This window comes from Myotis daubentonii, chromosome 2, assembly GCF_963259705.1.
Source record: "Myotis daubentonii chromosome 2, mMyoDau2.1, whole genome shotgun sequence".
In the NCBI taxonomy this organism is placed as follows: domain Eukaryota; kingdom Metazoa; phylum Chordata; class Mammalia; order Chiroptera; family Vespertilionidae; genus Myotis; species Myotis daubentonii.
Window position 1 is genome coordinate 24,829,332 of NC_081841.1, and position 18,335 is coordinate 24,847,666.

At 40.4% G+C, this 18,335-nt stretch overlaps 4 protein-coding genes across 4 annotated transcripts; 1 reads left to right on the plus strand and 3 right to left on the minus strand.

Moving 5' to 3' along the window:
- Positions 1 to 2,288: 2,288 nt before the first annotated feature.
- On the minus strand, positions 2,289 to 3,218 carry LOC132226495 (putative taste receptor type 2 member 33). Its single transcript, XM_059681124.1, has one exon. The coding sequence runs from the start codon at positions 3,216 to 3,218 to the stop codon at positions 2,289 to 2,291; it is 930 nt and encodes a 309-aa protein (XP_059537107.1).
- Positions 3,219 to 6,756: 3,538 nt separating this feature from the next.
- LOC132227290 (putative taste receptor type 2 member 33) lies at positions 6,757 to 8,833 on the minus strand. Its single transcript, XM_059682201.1, has one exon. The coding sequence runs from the start codon at positions 8,569 to 8,571 to the stop codon at positions 7,657 to 7,659; it is 915 nt and encodes a 304-aa protein (XP_059538184.1). The 5' UTR covers positions 8,572 to 8,833; the 3' UTR covers positions 6,757 to 7,656.
- Positions 8,834 to 13,235: 4,402 nt separating this feature from the next.
- Positions 13,236 to 16,434, plus strand: SMIM10L1 (small integral membrane protein 10 like 1). The gene has a single exon (XM_059682203.1). The coding sequence runs from the start codon at positions 13,414 to 13,416 to the stop codon at positions 13,624 to 13,626; it is 213 nt and encodes a 70-aa protein (XP_059538186.1). The 5' UTR covers positions 13,236 to 13,413; the 3' UTR covers positions 13,627 to 16,434.
- Positions 16,435 to 17,386: 952 nt separating this feature from the next.
- LOC132227291 (taste receptor type 2 member 42-like) lies at positions 17,387 to 18,335 on the minus strand. The gene has a single exon (XM_059682202.1). The coding sequence runs from the start codon at positions 18,333 to 18,335 to the stop codon at positions 17,406 to 17,408; it is 930 nt and encodes a 309-aa protein (XP_059538185.1). The 3' UTR covers positions 17,387 to 17,405.

Sequence of the window (18,335 nt, forward strand, 5' to 3'; positions counted from 1 at the left end):
TCCTGGAGTAGGTAGATAGGAGACTCGGTAGAATCCTAATTTCTTTTCATAAGCCAGAAAATGGAGATTTAGAAAGCTTAGAAACTTGACCTGACTGAAAAGTAGTAAGAAATGGTGGACTTTGAAAATGACTTCAGGTTTTCTCACTGTGCAGAATATAGTCAAACACTACTGTAGTTAAATATTTTACCCTTTGTTCTCCCTGCATAATCTACAATAATAATCTGCTTCATGTTGATATTTACTGCTGTGTTACTAATAATTGCCTGAAAAAGAAGTTGGGGTGCTTCACTGGGCTGGAAAAAGTTTAACTAAATCAGAAAGCAGGTCTAATTAAGCAAGTTTGTTCTATATCTATAAAAGGCTAAGTGGACTCGCACATGTGCAATACATATAAAGCTCTCACTGGCGCCAATCACACATGTGTGTTTCCATCTGTCATTGTCAATTATGAATTTGATTGACACTTCTATTATAGAGAAAGTGCGAATAACGACATTAAAATATTTCTTCTAATTAATTTCCTTTCAATGTACATGAATTTGTGCACTGGGCCACTAGTATTATAACAAAAAGTTTATTTAGAAGACTAAATTTACACAATGTAATGTGTCAAATATATTTTAATAAAATAGATAATAAAAACAAAAGTTTATGTAGAAAAGATACAGAAAATATCATATATAAAATAACATTTTAGTAGGGCAGCTGAGTTAGTAAAGCAATTAGTAACTCAATTTTAATAAGTTAGATACCATTTTTATATATGCAATACTCAACTTGAAAAATATCATTAAGAATATCAGAAATATATATACAAATTTACAAAAATCCTTTATATGCCTTTTTCAAACTATTGTGATAGATGCTACCTAATTTTGATGTTCCACCTTGTCTCCACTCCACACATATGATATGGCTGAGTCAAGGCTATATTCTAGTGATATTTACCCCATACAATGATGCAATAGCCAAAATTTTTCTCTGAGAATGCTTCTCAGATATAGCTGTCACATGAACCAAGAAATTCATGCAATCTACAGATTTTGTGAAGTTTCATTTTAATTTTTTCCCAGCCTTAATATAGTTATTTCATTCATCCATTTTTGACCAACTATTGTATCAGTTGCCTGATAGGTCCTGGGAGTGAGTAGTAAACAACATAGACATGATCATCACTCTTCTGAGGCTTATATTGTACTGGGGAAGATAAATGATATGCACAAAAAATCAGATGTGGACATAATTTATTTTAACTTTTAGAATATGATAATAGTTCATAACCCAAGAGTTAATACAGTCATGTAGAATTCAAGTTGCTGAGCAAGATTGTACCTTATTTTCTTGTAATAGAGCTTTCCATCAAGGAATTTTCAAACACACTTTCTTTGATTTCATCATTTTCCAATTATGATAAAACAGATCTTTAAGATAGCCCCTATAATTATTATATAGACTTAATAAATGCCATTTTAATATATGTAGAAAGATTCATTGAATTATATACCACAATTTCTTTACTATTCATACAGTGAGCTTTTTTTTTTAAATGGGGAAGATCTGAGTCTTCTTATCTCATTTAAAAGTAAATTTAAGAATGAAGATCTGGGAAATATTTGTAAATATAAAGCCCAGAAGTGGTATAGAAAAAAACCTGAAATATTTGACATCAGACCTCAACTTCAACAATAGTTTTCCTTCAAAAACTATAAAAAGATGAATTTCCTAACAACATAAAATTTGATAACAACTTTTCAATAATGTCTCAATCAAGTTTCTTTCATCTTTATCTCCATGCAGCATTTGATTTTTCTAAGCTTTTCACCTATTTGTATCAAATCAAATATTCTTTAGTACTCTTTATTGAATACATACACAGAATTTGTTCTAAATATGTCACTCTTGAACTGTAAGTAAATTTAGACTTTACTCTAAATATGTTTGTCACTCTTAAATTCTTAGCAAAAGTTCTGGTTGCTGTCTGTTAACCGGAAATTAAATATTTAAGGTGGAATAAAGTCTGTCCCAAATAAGCATACTCACTGTATGATTTAGAATTGAATATCCTTACCATGAAAAAGATTAGAAGTTCTAACACTGAAATCTAAACACACTGGGGTGCAAATTACAAATTAAAAATAACAATTTTTTTTACCTGATAAACTTAGGCAAATCTTTGAAAATTGTTCAGTTATATACACTGTGGTAAAACCAGTAGGACGTATAATATGTTACAGGCTCCATCACTTTATTTTTGCTGGAACACAAATGATTTCCTTCTGGTTGATCTACAGTGTTGAAGGTTTCCATTCTTTCAACCAGCATCTCACCTGCCATAAAGCTGAGAGAAAGTCCTGATTTAGCTTCTTGTTTCCCCAAATCAGAATTAGTGAGTGGCCTGAAACATAGGCAAGTGCCAAAACCTGGAAACACAGAAAAACTGGTATATTCTGAGGATTATAGAAACTCCAAACTGAGATGATTAGAGTCACAAAGTAAATGGCAAATAGCAAGAGAAAGGAGATCACAGTTTGCATGGCCCTTACATGGACCTTGGTGCTGAGATCTTGAGTTTCTTTACCACTGAGCTGCATCCTCTTGAGATGTTTCCACAGGGAAAAGATCAACAGCAGAAAAGCTGTCAGGGACACAGAAAAGGGTATGAAGTTTACAAGTGTAAATATAGTCAAATTTGAAAGGTGTATAATGTTCCTCAAGTTGGTCTTCCAAGTGATGTTTCCTTTATATTCACTCATCTTCATTTCTTCATCTATGTTTAACACTGCAAGACGAAAAACCAAGAAGACCAAACTCCCCCACAGTACCATGAGAACCACTCTTTTAGCTCTCCATTTTAGGTGAAGAAAAAATAGGCTGGAGAAATTTGCTATCTTGAGCAAATAAAATATGCTGAGGCTGGTAGCCAGCCAGAGGCTAAAATGGTTGCTTACTACCCAGACAATAGCAGCAACAGTTCTTACTCTTAAACTATACAAAGCTGGATTAAACAGATTCGCATACCAATGGAATATTATTACCCAGAGCAAACCAATTCTGGACACCGCCAGACCAGTGAGAATTCGATCAGCGCAGGAGATCTTTTGTCTCTTGACCCAGTCAATGCAGTTCACCAGTGCTATGAAGCCATTGGCAAAGTTTCCTAGAACAAATCCTGCTATAACTAGTGTGGAAAGAATGCTCAGGAATAAACTCATCATGTCGAGGGGGTGGAAAAGGCCAAGCCAAATATCACTGTTTGTGATTCATTTGATATTTTGACCTTAACTTCTATTTGCAGCTGATCTTAGATGTGCATAAAATACTTGTTTCTTTTCAATTCCATGACCAATGTGAAGCAGGAAAGCACCAGGGTATGCTAATGGAAGAGCCCAGTGCTTTCTTTATGAAAAACGTTGTTATGGTCCAAACAGGTTATATGAACTCCTATCCAAATACTTTATGTCCTTGCTGTAGGCTGGAATATCTCATAACTAGTGTTGCTGTGAAAGCTGAATTCTCATTTGCTAGCATGCAAATATAGACATATCCTCTTTCGTTGTTTTGCAATTGTCTTTCTTTAACCACGCTATAATTTGTGTTCATCAACTTTGTCATTAGAAAAATTTAAAAACCCAATACATTGAATACACAGAGAATGCTCAATTGTTCAGTAAAGTTTGGCCATAGGTAGGATTATTATCACCATGGATTTTTTTTAAATTTGTATTGAATTTATTGAGATGACATTGGTTAATAAAATTATATAGGTTTCAGGTGTACAATTTTATAATATACCATCTGTATATGATATTGTGTGTTTGATATTGTTTCACCACCCCTAGTCAAGGCTCATTCCATCACCATTTATCCCCCTTTTGGATTTTTTGTTTTTAATGTCAGATATATGTAGAAAGAATCCAAGCTTTTCCCACTAAAGCATCAAGGTTTTCATGGTACCCCAGGAAGGTCAAGACTCACTAAGGGCTGGCTGCTGATAACTAACATTTAAGTATATTATTATTGTTTATAAACTCATAAACATACAAGCATATGTACACACACACACACACACACACACACACACACAGCTCATGGAACAAATAAATTATTGTCCCACAGTTTTCAAAATGGAAAAATGTGTCTCAGTGAGGTCATCTAGGTTTAAATCCATCTTTTATTTCATTCAAGCTTTTCAGGCCATTACCAAAAGATGTCAAACATCTCTCATGTTAAGGCTTTGATAGAATTTCTCGTTTGAGTCTTTGTAAAATTTACATATCAAATATTTAATATAAATGCTCACAAATGTTTTAAATATTCCTTGGAAACTTCAAAAGTTTACTTCTTCTTTAAGGCTAGTAAGAATCTCTCTCACGCATTCTCAAAAGCTTTACCTGATTGCATCAGGCACATGAAGTATAATCTCTCTTTTGATGAACTAAAAATCAGTTGATTTGGGATCTTTTTTTTTTTTTAAATATATTTTATTGATTTTTTACAGAGAGGAAGGGAGAGAGATAGAGAGTTAGAAACATCGATCAGCTGCCTCCTGCACATCTCCCACTGGGGATGTGCCCGCAACCCAGGTACATGCCCTTGACCAGAATCGAACCTGGGACCTTTCAGTCCGCAGACCGATGCTCTATCCACTTAGCCAAACTGGTTTCGGCTGATTTGGGATCTTAATTACATGTACAATACCTTTATGCTTGCCATATTCTGAAGACCAGGAGTAAGACTAGAGATAGCTCTTAGCCTGCTACTGGGCCTTCACAGAGATTAAAAAAAAACTTCGTCATGGGCCACCAAGTTACCATGTGACCTGAACTGCCCATTATGACCTGAGTGTTTTCTGACCAACGGAGTCATGAAGTTGCACATGCGCATCAGTGAATAAAAATGGAATATAAAAGATTGTGCCTAAGCAAGCCCTGATGACACCAGTAAGTTACATGAAGAAATGGCCCAAATGCCCATGGTCCCCACTCCTGCTACACTGCCCTTTCTTTTCCAGCCTGCACCTCTGGCCTCATGGAGAGTTCCCTACAATCAGTTGGCACAGGAAGAAGTGTCTTGGCCCTGGCTTACAGATGATTCCGTACAACATGCAGGTGCCATCCCTAAGTGGACAGCTGCAGCACTGCAGCTCCTTTCTGGGACATCTTCAAATGACAGTGGATAAGGGAAATCCTCCTAGTGACAGAATTCTGACCATTGTACCTGGGTGTTCCCTTTGCTTTGTACGAGAAATGGGTAGAGCTGTTACTATATACTGACACACGGACTGTGGCCAATGGTTTGGTTAGATAGACAGCAGTTTGGAAGGAACATGATTGGGAAATTAGTGATAAGGCAATTTGAGAAAGAGGTGTGTGGACAAACATCTCTGAATGGGCAAAAATTGTGAAGGTATTTGTGTCCCATGTGAATGTTCCTAAAGGGTGGCTTCAACACAAACAAATTTTAATAAACAGGTAGATAAGATGACGGAGTCTGTGGATTACAGTCTTTTCTCAGCCACTCCTGGTATCACCCAATGGGCTTATGTACAACATGACTGGAGCAGTAGGAACAAAGTGGTCACTGCTAAATGCCCAATGTGCCAATAGCAGACACCGACACTGAGTCTCATTATGGCACCATTCTCAAGGGTTGATCACCCAGTTACCTGGTGGACTACTTTCATAATGGAAGAGGAATGTATTGTTCTTACTGGAATAGATGCCTGCTCTGGATATAGATTTGCTTTCTCTGAATGCAATGCTTCTGCCGAAACTACATGCATGCACTTACACAATGCCTTATCCACCATCAAGGTAGTGTATACAACATTGCTTCTGATCAAGGACCCAACTTCACGGCAAGATAGGTGTGGCCGAGTGCCCAGGCTCATGGAATTTACTCATCTTAACCATGTTCCCCACCATCCTGAAGCAGCTACCTTAACAGAATGGTATAATGCAGCGTTTCTCAACCTGTGGGTCGCAACCACTTTGGGGGTCGAACGACCCTTTCACAGGGGTCGCCTAAATACATCCTGCATATGAGATATTTACATTACGATTCATAACAGTAGCAAAATTACAGTTATGAAGTAGCAACGAAAATAAGTCTATGGTTGGGGGTCACCACAACATGAGAAACTATATTAAAGGGTCGCGGCATTAGGAAGGTTGAGAACCACTGGTATAATGGTTTTTTGAAGACTCAGTGATAGTACCAATTAAGTGACAATATCTTTTGGGGCTGGAGCAAGGTTCTCTAGGTTCCATATGCTTGGAATCAGCATGCAATAAATGGTGCTGTCTCTCCAGGAACCAGGATTCACAAGGGCAGGAATGAAGGGGTGGAAATGTGTCACCACTCACTATGGCCCCTAGGAACCCAATAGCAAAATTTGTTTCCTCTTCCTACGGCCTTATGTTCTGCTGGCCTGGAGGACATTGCACAAAGGAAGGAACACTTCTACCCAGAGACATAGCAACAATTTTACCAAACTGGAACTTAAGACTGCTGCTATCCAACCACTTTGAACTCCTTAAGCCTCTATCAACAGGCAAAGAAGGGAGATACTGTGCTGGCTGGGGTAATTGATCTTGGCTACCAAGGGGAAATTGAACACCACTCCCTTATGTGGTCTCTTAGTATTACCAGGCCTTACAATTCATATCTTTTGTGTTCTTCTTCTATAAATCATCTTCTATAGGAAAACTGAATAAAATACATAACACCAAGCTCATAAAGTAAGCCTTTTCATTTTTATTAGTTATTTTTATCTAAAGTTTAAAAGGAATCTTTAGATAGTGAGATGGAGATGACTGGCAATTCAGACGCCCAAACACAGTTTATGGGAAAACTAAATAAAATGACATTTTTTTTACTTTACAAAAGGCAGTATGAAATAAGTTTCCTAACAGCATAGTGAACCATAACAGCATTAAAATAACATGATCACTTTGCTTTCTTCTTCATCCCTATTGTAGAACTTGATTAGTTACTAAGCTTCACCTATTGTGTTAAATATAATAATCTTAGTATTGTTTATGGCACACGTATGTAAAATACATTCTAAATGTTTGTCACTCTTTCATTTCACTACATGCATCTTTTCCTAACAGTTATAATTACTTTCTATTAACCATGAAGAATTCATGATGGAATATCTATGCCAAGCATCTATTCTCAGTGTGTGACTTAGAATTGAATATCCTAAACATCCAAAGGATTGGAGGGTCAAACAACAAAGTCTATATTCACTGTGCTACATGTGTGATACTAACTACAATGGAAAGTAGCAATGATTTCCTGAAATGGGTTGTCAGTCCTTAAATATGCATAAATATAGACCACAAATTCTTCAGTTTCAAGAGGATAACATAGAATATGTATGTGAAATACATGACTTCATGATTCTGAAGAATTTCTTACACTACTTTGTAAAATTAGATTGCTTACCTGAAAAAAAAAAGGTAATCTTATGCTCTTTTTTTTTTGTCATAAACATGCACACACACATATATTTTTGTGATAAACTTAAGTAGAAGTTTTTCTAGGTGTAACTTACCCAATTCTATACACATTAAGAAATGTAGTAGGAAGTACAAATGTTATGGACTCCATCAGTTTGTTTTCTGCCAGAAGACACAAGGTGCCCACTTATTTCCCTTTCCTCAACCAGCACCTCAACTGCCACAGAAATGACAGAAAGGCCTGTCTCAGCTTCTTATTCCCCCAAATCAGAATAAATGAGTGGCTTGACGGATACAGGATTCCAAGTACCTTGCAAGCCATGTGAACTGAATTGTTCTGCTGAGTACTCGAATTCCAAAGTGAGATGATTTGAGCGAAGAAAAAAATGACAAATGTCAAGAGAAAGGAGATCACAGTTTGCATGGCTCTTAAGTGGACCTCGGTGCTGGGATCTTGAGTTCCTTTGCCACTGAGCTGCATGTTCTTCAGATGTTTCCACAGGGAAAAGATTAGCAGCAGAACAGCTGTCAGGGACACAGTAAAGGGTATGAAGTTTGCAAGCATGAATAAAGTCTGACTTGAAAGGTGCATAATGTCTCCCAAGTTAGTCTCCCAAGTGATGTTTCCTTTAGATTCATTCATCTGCATTTTTTCATCTGTGCTTACCACTGCAAGACGAAAAACCAAGAGGACCAAAGTCCCCAACAGTATCATGAGAACCACTCTTTTAGCTCTCCATTTTAGGTGAAGAAAAAATAGGCTGGAGAAATTGGCTATCTTGAGCAAATAAAATATGCTAAGGCTAGTAGCAAGCCACAGACTAAAGTGGTGGCTTGTCATCCAGGCAATATGAACAATAAGTTTTACTTCTAAACTATAAAATGCTAGATTAAATACAGTTGCATACCAATTTATTACTAATACACAGAGCAAAGCAATTCTGGAAACTGCCAGAGCAGTGAGAATTCCATCAGCGCAGGAAATCTTTTGTCTCTTGACCCAGTCAATGCAGTTCACCAGTGCTATGAAGCCATTGGCAAAATATCCTAGAACAAGTTGTATTGTGAATAGGCTGGAAAGAATGGCTGGTAGTAAAGCCATGATGTCTAAAAAGAAAAAGAAATCCAAGTCTAATATCACTGGTCGTGATTCCTTTAATATTCTGACCTTAAATTCAATGTGCAGTTGTTTTCTGAATTTGCAATGAATTTCTGGTTTCAATTCTGCAACCAACACCAAGCAGGAAAGCTTCAGGGTATGCTAATTGAAAAGTTCAATGCTATCTTTATGGGAAAACTAGTAGCCCTGTGCACAAATCCGTGTGCCAGTAGGTCGCTGCCACCCTCTTGTAGCTCTCCACCTGCTGCCCTGCCTTCTTGTAGCTCCCCCGGATCCCTCCATAGCTTGTTGCCCTGCCCTCTCCTTTAGCTCTCCGCCTCCCACATGCTTACTGCCCTGCCCCCTCCTGTAGCTCTCTGCAGCCCACTTGTACCTCGCTGGCCCACCCTTCTGCTGATCCATGATCTGGTTGTAAGGTGCTTAGTCGTTACACCTCAGGGCGTAAAGGCTAATTAGCATATTCCTTTCTTATTATATAGGATATTGTTTTCCATGGACTCCCATTCAAACAGTGTGTGTCCCTGCCACTGACTGCATTACTTCATAACTGATGTTGAAGTGAAAGCTGAATAATCATTTGCTAGGATGCAAATGAAGACATACTGTTTTGCAATTTTCCCTTGTTTGACTTTTCCATAATTTGTGTTCAACATTAGTTGTTTATTAGTAAAATTTAAAAACCCAATATGCAGTGAATGTCTAAACTATTAGATAGAGCTTGGTCATAACTAGGGTGATCATCACTATGAATTTTTTTTAATCCTAGAAGTATGTAGAAAGAATTCAAGCTTTTCCTATCAAAACCATCCTAGATTTTCTCAGGAAGACTATAAAAGCTGGGTGCTGATAATTAATACTTTTGCATAACTATATTTTCAACAAGCTCATAAACACACCCCCAACTAACTCAGACAAATACACGTACATCTAAAGGATGGAATTAGTGTTCTATACTTTCCAAAATATAAAAATTAGAGTCAGGAGGTCATTTAGGTTTAAATCTGACTTCTCCCATGCAGACTTCCAACCCATTATTAACAGCTATCATACATATCTTTCATGCTTAGGTCTTTGATAAAGTTTCCCTTTTGAGTCTATTTAATATTTAAATATTAATATTTAAATATTTAGAAATTTTATAAATACTGAGTACTTCAAAAGAATGTTTTTCATTGCAGATTACAGACTCCTATTTATAAATATACTAGATGCCCAGTGCACAAAAATTTGTGCACTCGGGGGGGAGGGGGGTCCCTCAGCCCGGCCTGTGCCCCCTCGCAGTCTGGGACCCCTCGGGAGATAACGACCTGCTGGCTTAGGCCTGCTTCCGGGTGGCAGAGGGCAGGCTCAATCCCTAGGTGCAGCCCCTATTCAGGCTCAGAACAGGGCCAATTGGGGAGTTAGGGCGCCGCCCCCTGTCATGGCCAGAGCAGGGTGGATCAGAAGGTTGTGATGCCACCCTCAGTCACACTCAGGGTAGGGCCAATTGGGGGGTTGGGGCACTGCCCCCTGTCACACTCAAGGCAGGGTCGATGGGGAGGTTGTGGCGCCACCCCCTGTCATGCACAGAGCAGGGCCCATCAGGGGATTGGACCTCCGTACCCTGTCACGCACAGAGCAGGGCCCATCAGGGGATTGGGGAGCTCTCCCGTCAAGCACAGAATAGGGCGGATCAGGGGGTTGGGGCGCCGCCCTCTATCACCCACAGAGCAGGGCCGATCAGGGGGTTGGGGCGCCGCCACTGTCACACTCAGGGCAGGGCCGATGGGGAGGTTATGGCTCTACCCCGTCACACACACAGCAGGGCCAATCAGGGGTTGGGGCGCCGCCACTGTCACACTCAGGGCAGGGCCGATGGGGAGGTTGTGGCTCTACCCCGTCACACACAGAGCAGGGCCCGTAGGGGGGCAGGGGTTGGGGCACCGCACCCTGTCACACACAGAGCAGGGTCAATAAGGGGGTTGGGGCGCCGCACCCTGTCACACACAGAGCCGCAGGGCAATCGGGGGGTTGGGGAGCTCCCCCCTATCAGGTACAGAGCAGGGCTGATCAGGGGGTTGGGGCGCCTTCCCCTGTCATGAACAGAACAGAGCGGATAGGGAGGTTGTGGCCCCGCCCCCTATCACACACAGATCCGTAGGGCGATCAGGGGGTTTGGGCGCTGCCCCCTGTCACGCTGATCCTGGTGCTGGGAGGCCTCTCAGCTCCGCTGATCCCAGTGCTGGGAGGCATATTACCCTTTTACTATATAGGATAGAGGCCTGGTGCATGGGTGGGGGCTGGCTGGTTTGCCCTGAAGGGTGTCCTGGATCAGGGTGGGGGTCCCCACTGGGGTGCCTGGCCAGCCTGAGTGAGGGGATGTTGGCTGTTTGCAGCTGGTCACATACCCTTCAGGGTGGGGGTCCCCACTGGGGTGCCTGGCCAGTCTGGGTGAGGGGCTGAGGGCTGTTTTCAGGCTGGCGGGTGACAGAAGCTCCCAACTTCTCCTTTTTTTATTTTTTTATTTTATTCTGGGCCAGCTTTAGCTCTGGCTCCAGCTCTGAGGCCTCTGCTGCTGAAAGCAGGTATCTGGTTTGTTTGGGTTCTATAATCGAAACACTGTATCAACTCCAGCTCTGAGATCCCGGCAGGCTGAAAGCAGGTTTCTGAGGTTTTGTTCAGCTTCTATATTTGTAACAATGTTTCAAACTGCAAGCTCAGAGGCCGGCAAGGCAGGCGGCAAGGCAGGCGGGGAACGTTGGTTTCCTCCATCACTGAAGCAAGCAAGCCTCATGTTAGCTTCAAGCTGCCTGGCTGCTGGCCGCCATCTTGGCTGGCAGTTAATTTGCATATCATCCTGATTAGCCAATGGGAAGGGTAGCGGACGTATGCTAATTACCATGTTTCTCTTTTATTAGATAGGATGCTTTTATTTTTCTGTTTAATTCGTTTTTTACTACTTAGTTTTTTAAAGATTAATAGGTGTTAAAACCAGCCTCTACACTTGGGTGTTATTCAGTGACAATTTTTATAGAGTAATGGTGTTTAGCAGAGGATCTTGGAATCAGACTGCCAGAACAGAAAACACAGATTCTCTGCTTTGTATATCTCTGATCTTGGACTCTTTTAAAACTACTGTCTCAGTATAATCATCAGTAAAAAGTCAGAAAACAATGATATCCTCTTTGGGTGGTCTTTGTGAGTAGTAAGTATACTATAGGGTGTCCCCCCAAAATGTATGCACACACTTTGAATAATTATAAAGGCAGTGTTTAAAGTGTGTATACATATTTGTGGGGACACCCAGTATTTGTGTCCAGTGCTTCCAATTGTGCCTAATAAGTACACCTGTCACTAAGGATTGTTATTCGTTGGCTCCTGTGTTATTTGATACTTCAGAGTGAACCTGGGAGAGCATAGGCTTTGGAGTACAATGTAGCAGTAAGAGGCACAATTTCCTCCTATAAAAACCAAGATAAAGCCCTGACCGGTTTGGCTCAGCGGATAGTGTCGGCCTGCGGACTGGGGGGTCCCGGGTTCGATTCCAGTCAAGGGCATGTACCTTGGTTGCGGGCACATCCCCAGTGGGGGGCGTGCAGGAGGCAGCTGATCGATGTTTCTCTCTCATCATCGATGTTTCTAACTCTCTATTCCTCTTCCTTCCTCTCTGTAAAAAAAATCAGTAAAATATGTATTTTTTTAAAAAAAGTAATACCCTTTGTAATACTTTAAGCAATAAAAAAAAGACAACAACAACAACAAAAAATTAAAAATAAATAAATTTTTAAAAAAGATAAAGGGAGTTAATTGCCAAAGTTATATTTTAAATTCATCTGAAAGCTGAGCAAGGCAGGTAGGCCAATTGAACTTAAGATCTGGAAAGAGGAGAATCTTTTCAGGTAGAGATTATCTGTATATTCAATCCCCTATCAAATCCCAGCAGGCTCTAATGCAGTGAGTGAGTAACTACTCATAAAATGAGATGCTTATGCATTGTGCCCAGAATAGCCAGAGCATTTTTTATAAAAGAACAGTTGGAGAATTACAGTTCTTGGAAGGAAGGAAAGAAGAAGGAAAGAAGAAGGAAGCGAGAAGGGAAATTAATATTGTTGGATTCTAAAAACATTTATTTTGCAGCTGAGAAGTTTTGCTTAATGGTCTTCAGTCTTTTCCCCCCAGAATTACCCTACTTTTAAAGTGTTCCTCATTTAGGAGCAAAGTTTTCTGTAAATACGGTAACAGCAAGCGACAAGTACAGGTAATGGACAAATCTTGAAGAACAATAGTTGTGGTATTTTCAGGTGGCTTTGAGCAATTAAAAACTGCACTGATTTTATTAAAACATGATAAAATTATAATTATAAATATGTACTTATTTCTTGGCATATAGGAAAATTTCGATTCCAGGGATATGTTTTAGACTACAAGAAACTCCAAAGGGAGAACACAGGAGCAGATTTAAAAAAACAAAAAAACTCTCCAAACATTATTAATATACTTAATCCCTTGTACTTCCCCTTGTAAGCTTGCTTTCATTTTAAAGAGAAAATCCTATCTCTATGGCTGCCCATAAGTGTGATATGAAATAACGTGTATGGCAACATAGAGAGAAAAAACCGTCCTGTCCCTACCACGTGTTCAACCCTAAAGCCAACAGGAGACAGGAAGGGGCGGGGCGCCAGCGGCTGACAGGCAGCGCCGCAGCGGAGGCAGCGGCCGCACCGCAGAGGGGACGCAGCCACAGCTCAGTGCCCCCACCCTCGCCGTCCCGGCCGTCGGTCCGGGTCCGCGGGCCCTGCGGCGACCCTCGGCACCAAGCACCGGGCGAGCGGCGACAGCGGGGCCATGGCCATGGCCACCGTGGCGGCTCCGTCTGCCTGGGCCCTCGGGGTCTCGAGCCCGGCCGCCGCCCCCAGCTCCTACGGGGTGTTCTGCAAAGGGCTCTCCCGCACGCTGCTCGCCTTCTTCGAGCTGGCCTGGCAGCTGCGCTCGAATTTCCCGTACTTCTACGTCGCGGGCTCCGTCATCCTCAACATCCGCTTGCAGGTACATTTCTAGAGTCGCGATTACGCTAACGGTCTCCGGACCGGCACCATGGCGGACTCCCAGCAGGCCCCGCGACGGAGCGGAGCGGAGCTGCGGACGCGGCCTCCTGGGTCTCGCGAGAGTGGCCGGACGCCCAGCGCGGCTGCGCTCGCCGCTGTCCGCCGAGCTCCGGGGCGGCCTCGGGAGCCCTGCCGGGACCGGAGAGGACAGACGGGATGTCCAGCAACTGGGGAGAATTTAATCACGGCCCACGACAAGATCTAAGAAGCTGCGCGCCCTTAAAAACAAAATCAGGACGAACAGGATGCGTTATATCAACAACAGAAGGCGACTGAATTTTTCAGGAAACCAATGTAACATACAAGCTCATGGCTCAAATTAAGATTTTAAAAAATCACCCATTTCGGGAATTTGGGGTTGACTTGTAAGCAAGAGATTGAATGAGTGGAGAAGCTGAAGATCTTGAGGATATGACGTGGAAGGCATGTATTTCTTCATTCCCCCAGGAGAAAATGACAGTCAGATTTTCAGTGAGATTAAAAAAAACTGTACAGGAAAAGCATCCTTCCGATGTCAAACAGTGTACATCGCTGCAGGATTTTTGAGCAGAGGGTTGGAGTGTAATGTAAGGCACTGTTTCGGCGTCCCTCTGAGTGGCCCGGCTCCAGACCTCGGCGCCAAAGAAAAGGAAACCCAGTTCAGCACAAAGCCTGACTATTTAATGAATAACATTTAAATAATCAGAATAATTTATGCAAATGCTGCCTGTCGTCTTTTTCTTTTAAGAGGATACTTAATTATGGTTACAAAGTAGAATACAAGTGTGGTCACCCGTGATCATGTAACAGTACAGTTTTCAGGGGCGGGTGTTGAAGGGAGGAGAGGAAGGGAAATGGAGTGGTAGTGGGGTCTTTATGTAAAGTGGGAAGTTGAAAGATACAGTCCTGCTCACGAGGAAAGAAGACATTTTGTGAGAGAGTGGCCATAAGGTTGCTAAAATAGCATCGGAACTATTAAACAGGGAGGAGAGTAGAACAGCAGTTAAGTCAATGAATGCTTAAAGACGGAGTGTCAGGTGGCAAGTCTCAAAAGGAAAACTGAATACCTGGTATGTTGGAATATAGAGTTGAGATTTTGAGTGTTTCAGAGAGTCTGGAGATGAATTAGTGGTCTGCAGATGTTTATTTTTATTGTTTTTAATAAGAAAACAAAGCTGAGGCAATTATGAACCCAGGAAAAATAAAAGCTTGTTCAGGAACTATGCTGCATACCTCAACTGTGAATAGCACTCGTCATAAAGTCAGTCATAATTACGTTAGCACTGAATATGGATAGAACACGATTATGTAACATGGGAGGGGTGGAGAGGAGAGGTGTGTGTAATGGGGAAGAATCAGTCAATAAAACAATATTGGACATGTTATTTTTTTAAAAAAACTGCAATACAAGGCAGCTAAGAGTTAAAAGTGGTTGTCTGAAGAAAAAAATCAGGGATGGAAAGAGAAAAGGTGGAAGACAGCTGTTTTCTGCCACCAGTCTAACAGTATTTTGATTTCTCTTTATTTCTTTGATTGAAAATTAAATAAATTTTATTTTTTTAAATTGCTCAGGTAATTGAAATGTGCACCACTGGTTAAGAGCCACCCGGGTAAAAGGATTGGGTTTTTTAATCAGCAGACCTCTTAAAATGCAAACTCTAATGTTGTAGTCAGGTGAGCCCATTAATCCGCCTAAGCCTCAGTGTCCTCAACTATTAAATGATGGCAAAGTACCCACCTTGACTGGTCAGCTGAGAATTACAAATAAGCCTGCTTTAGTGCTTGATATATGCTTCTAATAAGTACCAGGTAATCTTTAACCATTTTTCTGAAAGGGATACTTTCTAAGCCAAACTATCCTCAATATCTGAATCTAAATATAGCCAATGTGATTAGAATTTCACCTTTCCAAAAGCAAGATAATCACAGGTACAATCATTAGGAAATTTCTTTTTATTTTTTCTTTCAGTTTTATGAGATATAATTGCCATACAGCACTGTGTAAGTTTAAGATAGACAGCATAATGACTTGACTTACATATATTATGAAATGATTACCACACTCAGTTTAGTTAACATCCGTCAGCTCACATAAACACCCAAAAAATGTCTCTTTGTGATGAAAACATTTAAGATCCATCCACTCTTTTAGAAACTTTCAAATATACCATAAAGCAGTGTTAATTATACTAATCGTGTTGTACATTATATCCCCAGTATAATCTTATCTCTCTTATAACTGGAAGTTTATGTTTTGACCGCCATCCCCATCCCCACTCAGAAAATTTCTTATATAGTGTCCAACATAATGAATACAGTCTAAAAATCTAAATCTTTATGTAGGTCTGGATGTGCATGTATCATCATCATCATCATGGATACATCAGAGCACCCCATAGCAGAGTTCCATGGAGTAAGAGTACACTTTACAAAGCCCTTAGGGTTTTTATGTTCTGCCCAACTTCAGGCTTGACCTACAGGCCCATCAAAATTAACTTATAACCCAATGCAGTCAAGCTAGAGTGGACACTAACTTTTTATTTTCTAGTTTCTTCTTGTTAGCTTCTACCACTGAAATATGGCAATTATAAACCCTAGCAAAGATTTCTTCATTATTGATAGTTTTTTAATATGTTTACAATCATAATCTCTAAAATTACTATATTGCAAACTTCAAAATTATGTCATTAGCAAGCACAAGTTTACTACCTACTGTTTTTAAGATTATATACATTTTCAGCTACTTTGATTTCATTTTTAAATTATTTAAAAAGTCAACTGAGCACTATATATACACACAGACAAAACTTATACAAATATGTGAATTTTCTTCTAAACTTTCCTTCCTGTTTTTATCCCTGGTGAGTTGGTCATGTTTGTCCTCTCTGACAAGGACACTAGTGTTCATATAATTTTCACATGCACACACACCCTACATACAAACTCACTGTCTAGGTGATATTTGCAGAGTAGACATGTAAGTATTATTATATACATAGTGATCATTATTCAGTTTGCTTTGATAAAATCAGCAAAGATAGTGTCCACTCTAGCTTGGATTCCTAATGATAGTCTGCTTCTTTGTTTTAGAAGTTAGGTCTGTTGTTATGAGGTTATGTGTGTCTAGCATTTTTATTCCTTGATTGATTTTTAACTTAATATTGTAAAAATATTTCACTTGCTCCAACTTGGGAGGGATTTTATTTCTAAACTACAGGCCCGATGCACCCGTTTGTGCAAGATTAGGCCTTCCTTCCCCAGGCTGCCGGCACCAGCTTCCCTCTGGCACCCGTGACCTGGGCTTCCCCCTCTGACCACAGGCGGGCACCCAGGACCCAGGCTTCCTTCCCAGCCCTGGCTTCATCCGGAAGGTCATCAGGAAGACATCTGGAAGGTCATCGGAAGGACGTCCAGTCTAATTAGCATATTACACTTTTATTATTATAGATAATCATGTGTTTTCCTCACATATAAATATAATAAATACTTGCCAGGGCACATAAAATTAGTACATGCTGCATTGTATATTTTATATTCATATTGTCTAAATTTGTTTTGTTACTAGCAAGTGTTATAATGACAATGATGCTTCTTAAAAAATGTCAAGTAGATTGTTAGTTTATAGGCCATTATAGGGAAAGTTTGTGATGCTCAATAATATCCAAAAGAATCCAGTGAGAAAAACAAGTTAAAATGTATCTTCAATGGTTTAATTTTCCTGGAATATAGACGATCCTGGTAAAGTCTGTGAAGCTAAGTTCCACCCTTTTTCAGGTGGCAGTTAAGATGCCACAATAGTCCCAACGCAGTTTGCCTCAGCTTGCTGTTTCCCAAAATGAGGATAAATGAGTGGCCCGAAGGGAAAATACTCCATGTTAACATCACAGCCAGATTGGCCTGCTCCTTCTGCACTATAAGGAAACACCAACCTGTTAATACAAAGGAAGAAAAATGAAGTATGAAGAGGAGGAGGAAAGATAACACTATTTTCATGGCCTTTTTATGGGCTTCTGTGCGGAAGTCGCTAGAGCTGGAGTTCATCCGCACATTCCTGGTATGTCTCATCAAGGAAAGAGATAAAAGGAGCAGTGAACTCAGGGACAGAAGAAAGGGAATTAAATAGATAATATTAGAAACAATCAAACTGTTAAGATACAGAGTTTCACTTACACCTGGAGACCATGTTGAGTTTCTTTCATGTATATTATAGACCTTAATCCAGAAACCATTGAATGAGACTATTAACACAAGTTTCAAAGACAGGAAGAACAAAGACCCCAGTAAAAGCACAAGTAGCATTTTGCCAATTCTCCACCTCAGCCAGGCAAAGCAGGGGTGGGAAAAATTGGCTATTTTAAAGAAATAGAAAATGCTTAGACAGGTGGCAAACCAGGTAGCTAGGTGATTGCACAGTATCCAAAGAACACCAATAAGTTTTGCTAGTTTATCAATGGCATAAAAATGTGGCCACAACACCATTAGAAATGAGTCAGCTAGTGATATCCAAAGAAGAGTGATTCTGGAGAGAGCCAGGCTGGTGAGGATGCAGTCAGCTGCTGAGAGTTTTTGACTCTTCACCCAGTCATTGCAATTAACTAGTACAATGAACCCATTCCCCAACATTCCAGCTATGAATTCTCCCATTGCAGCTACCAGGAAAAGACTTTCAGCTCCAGATGGCAT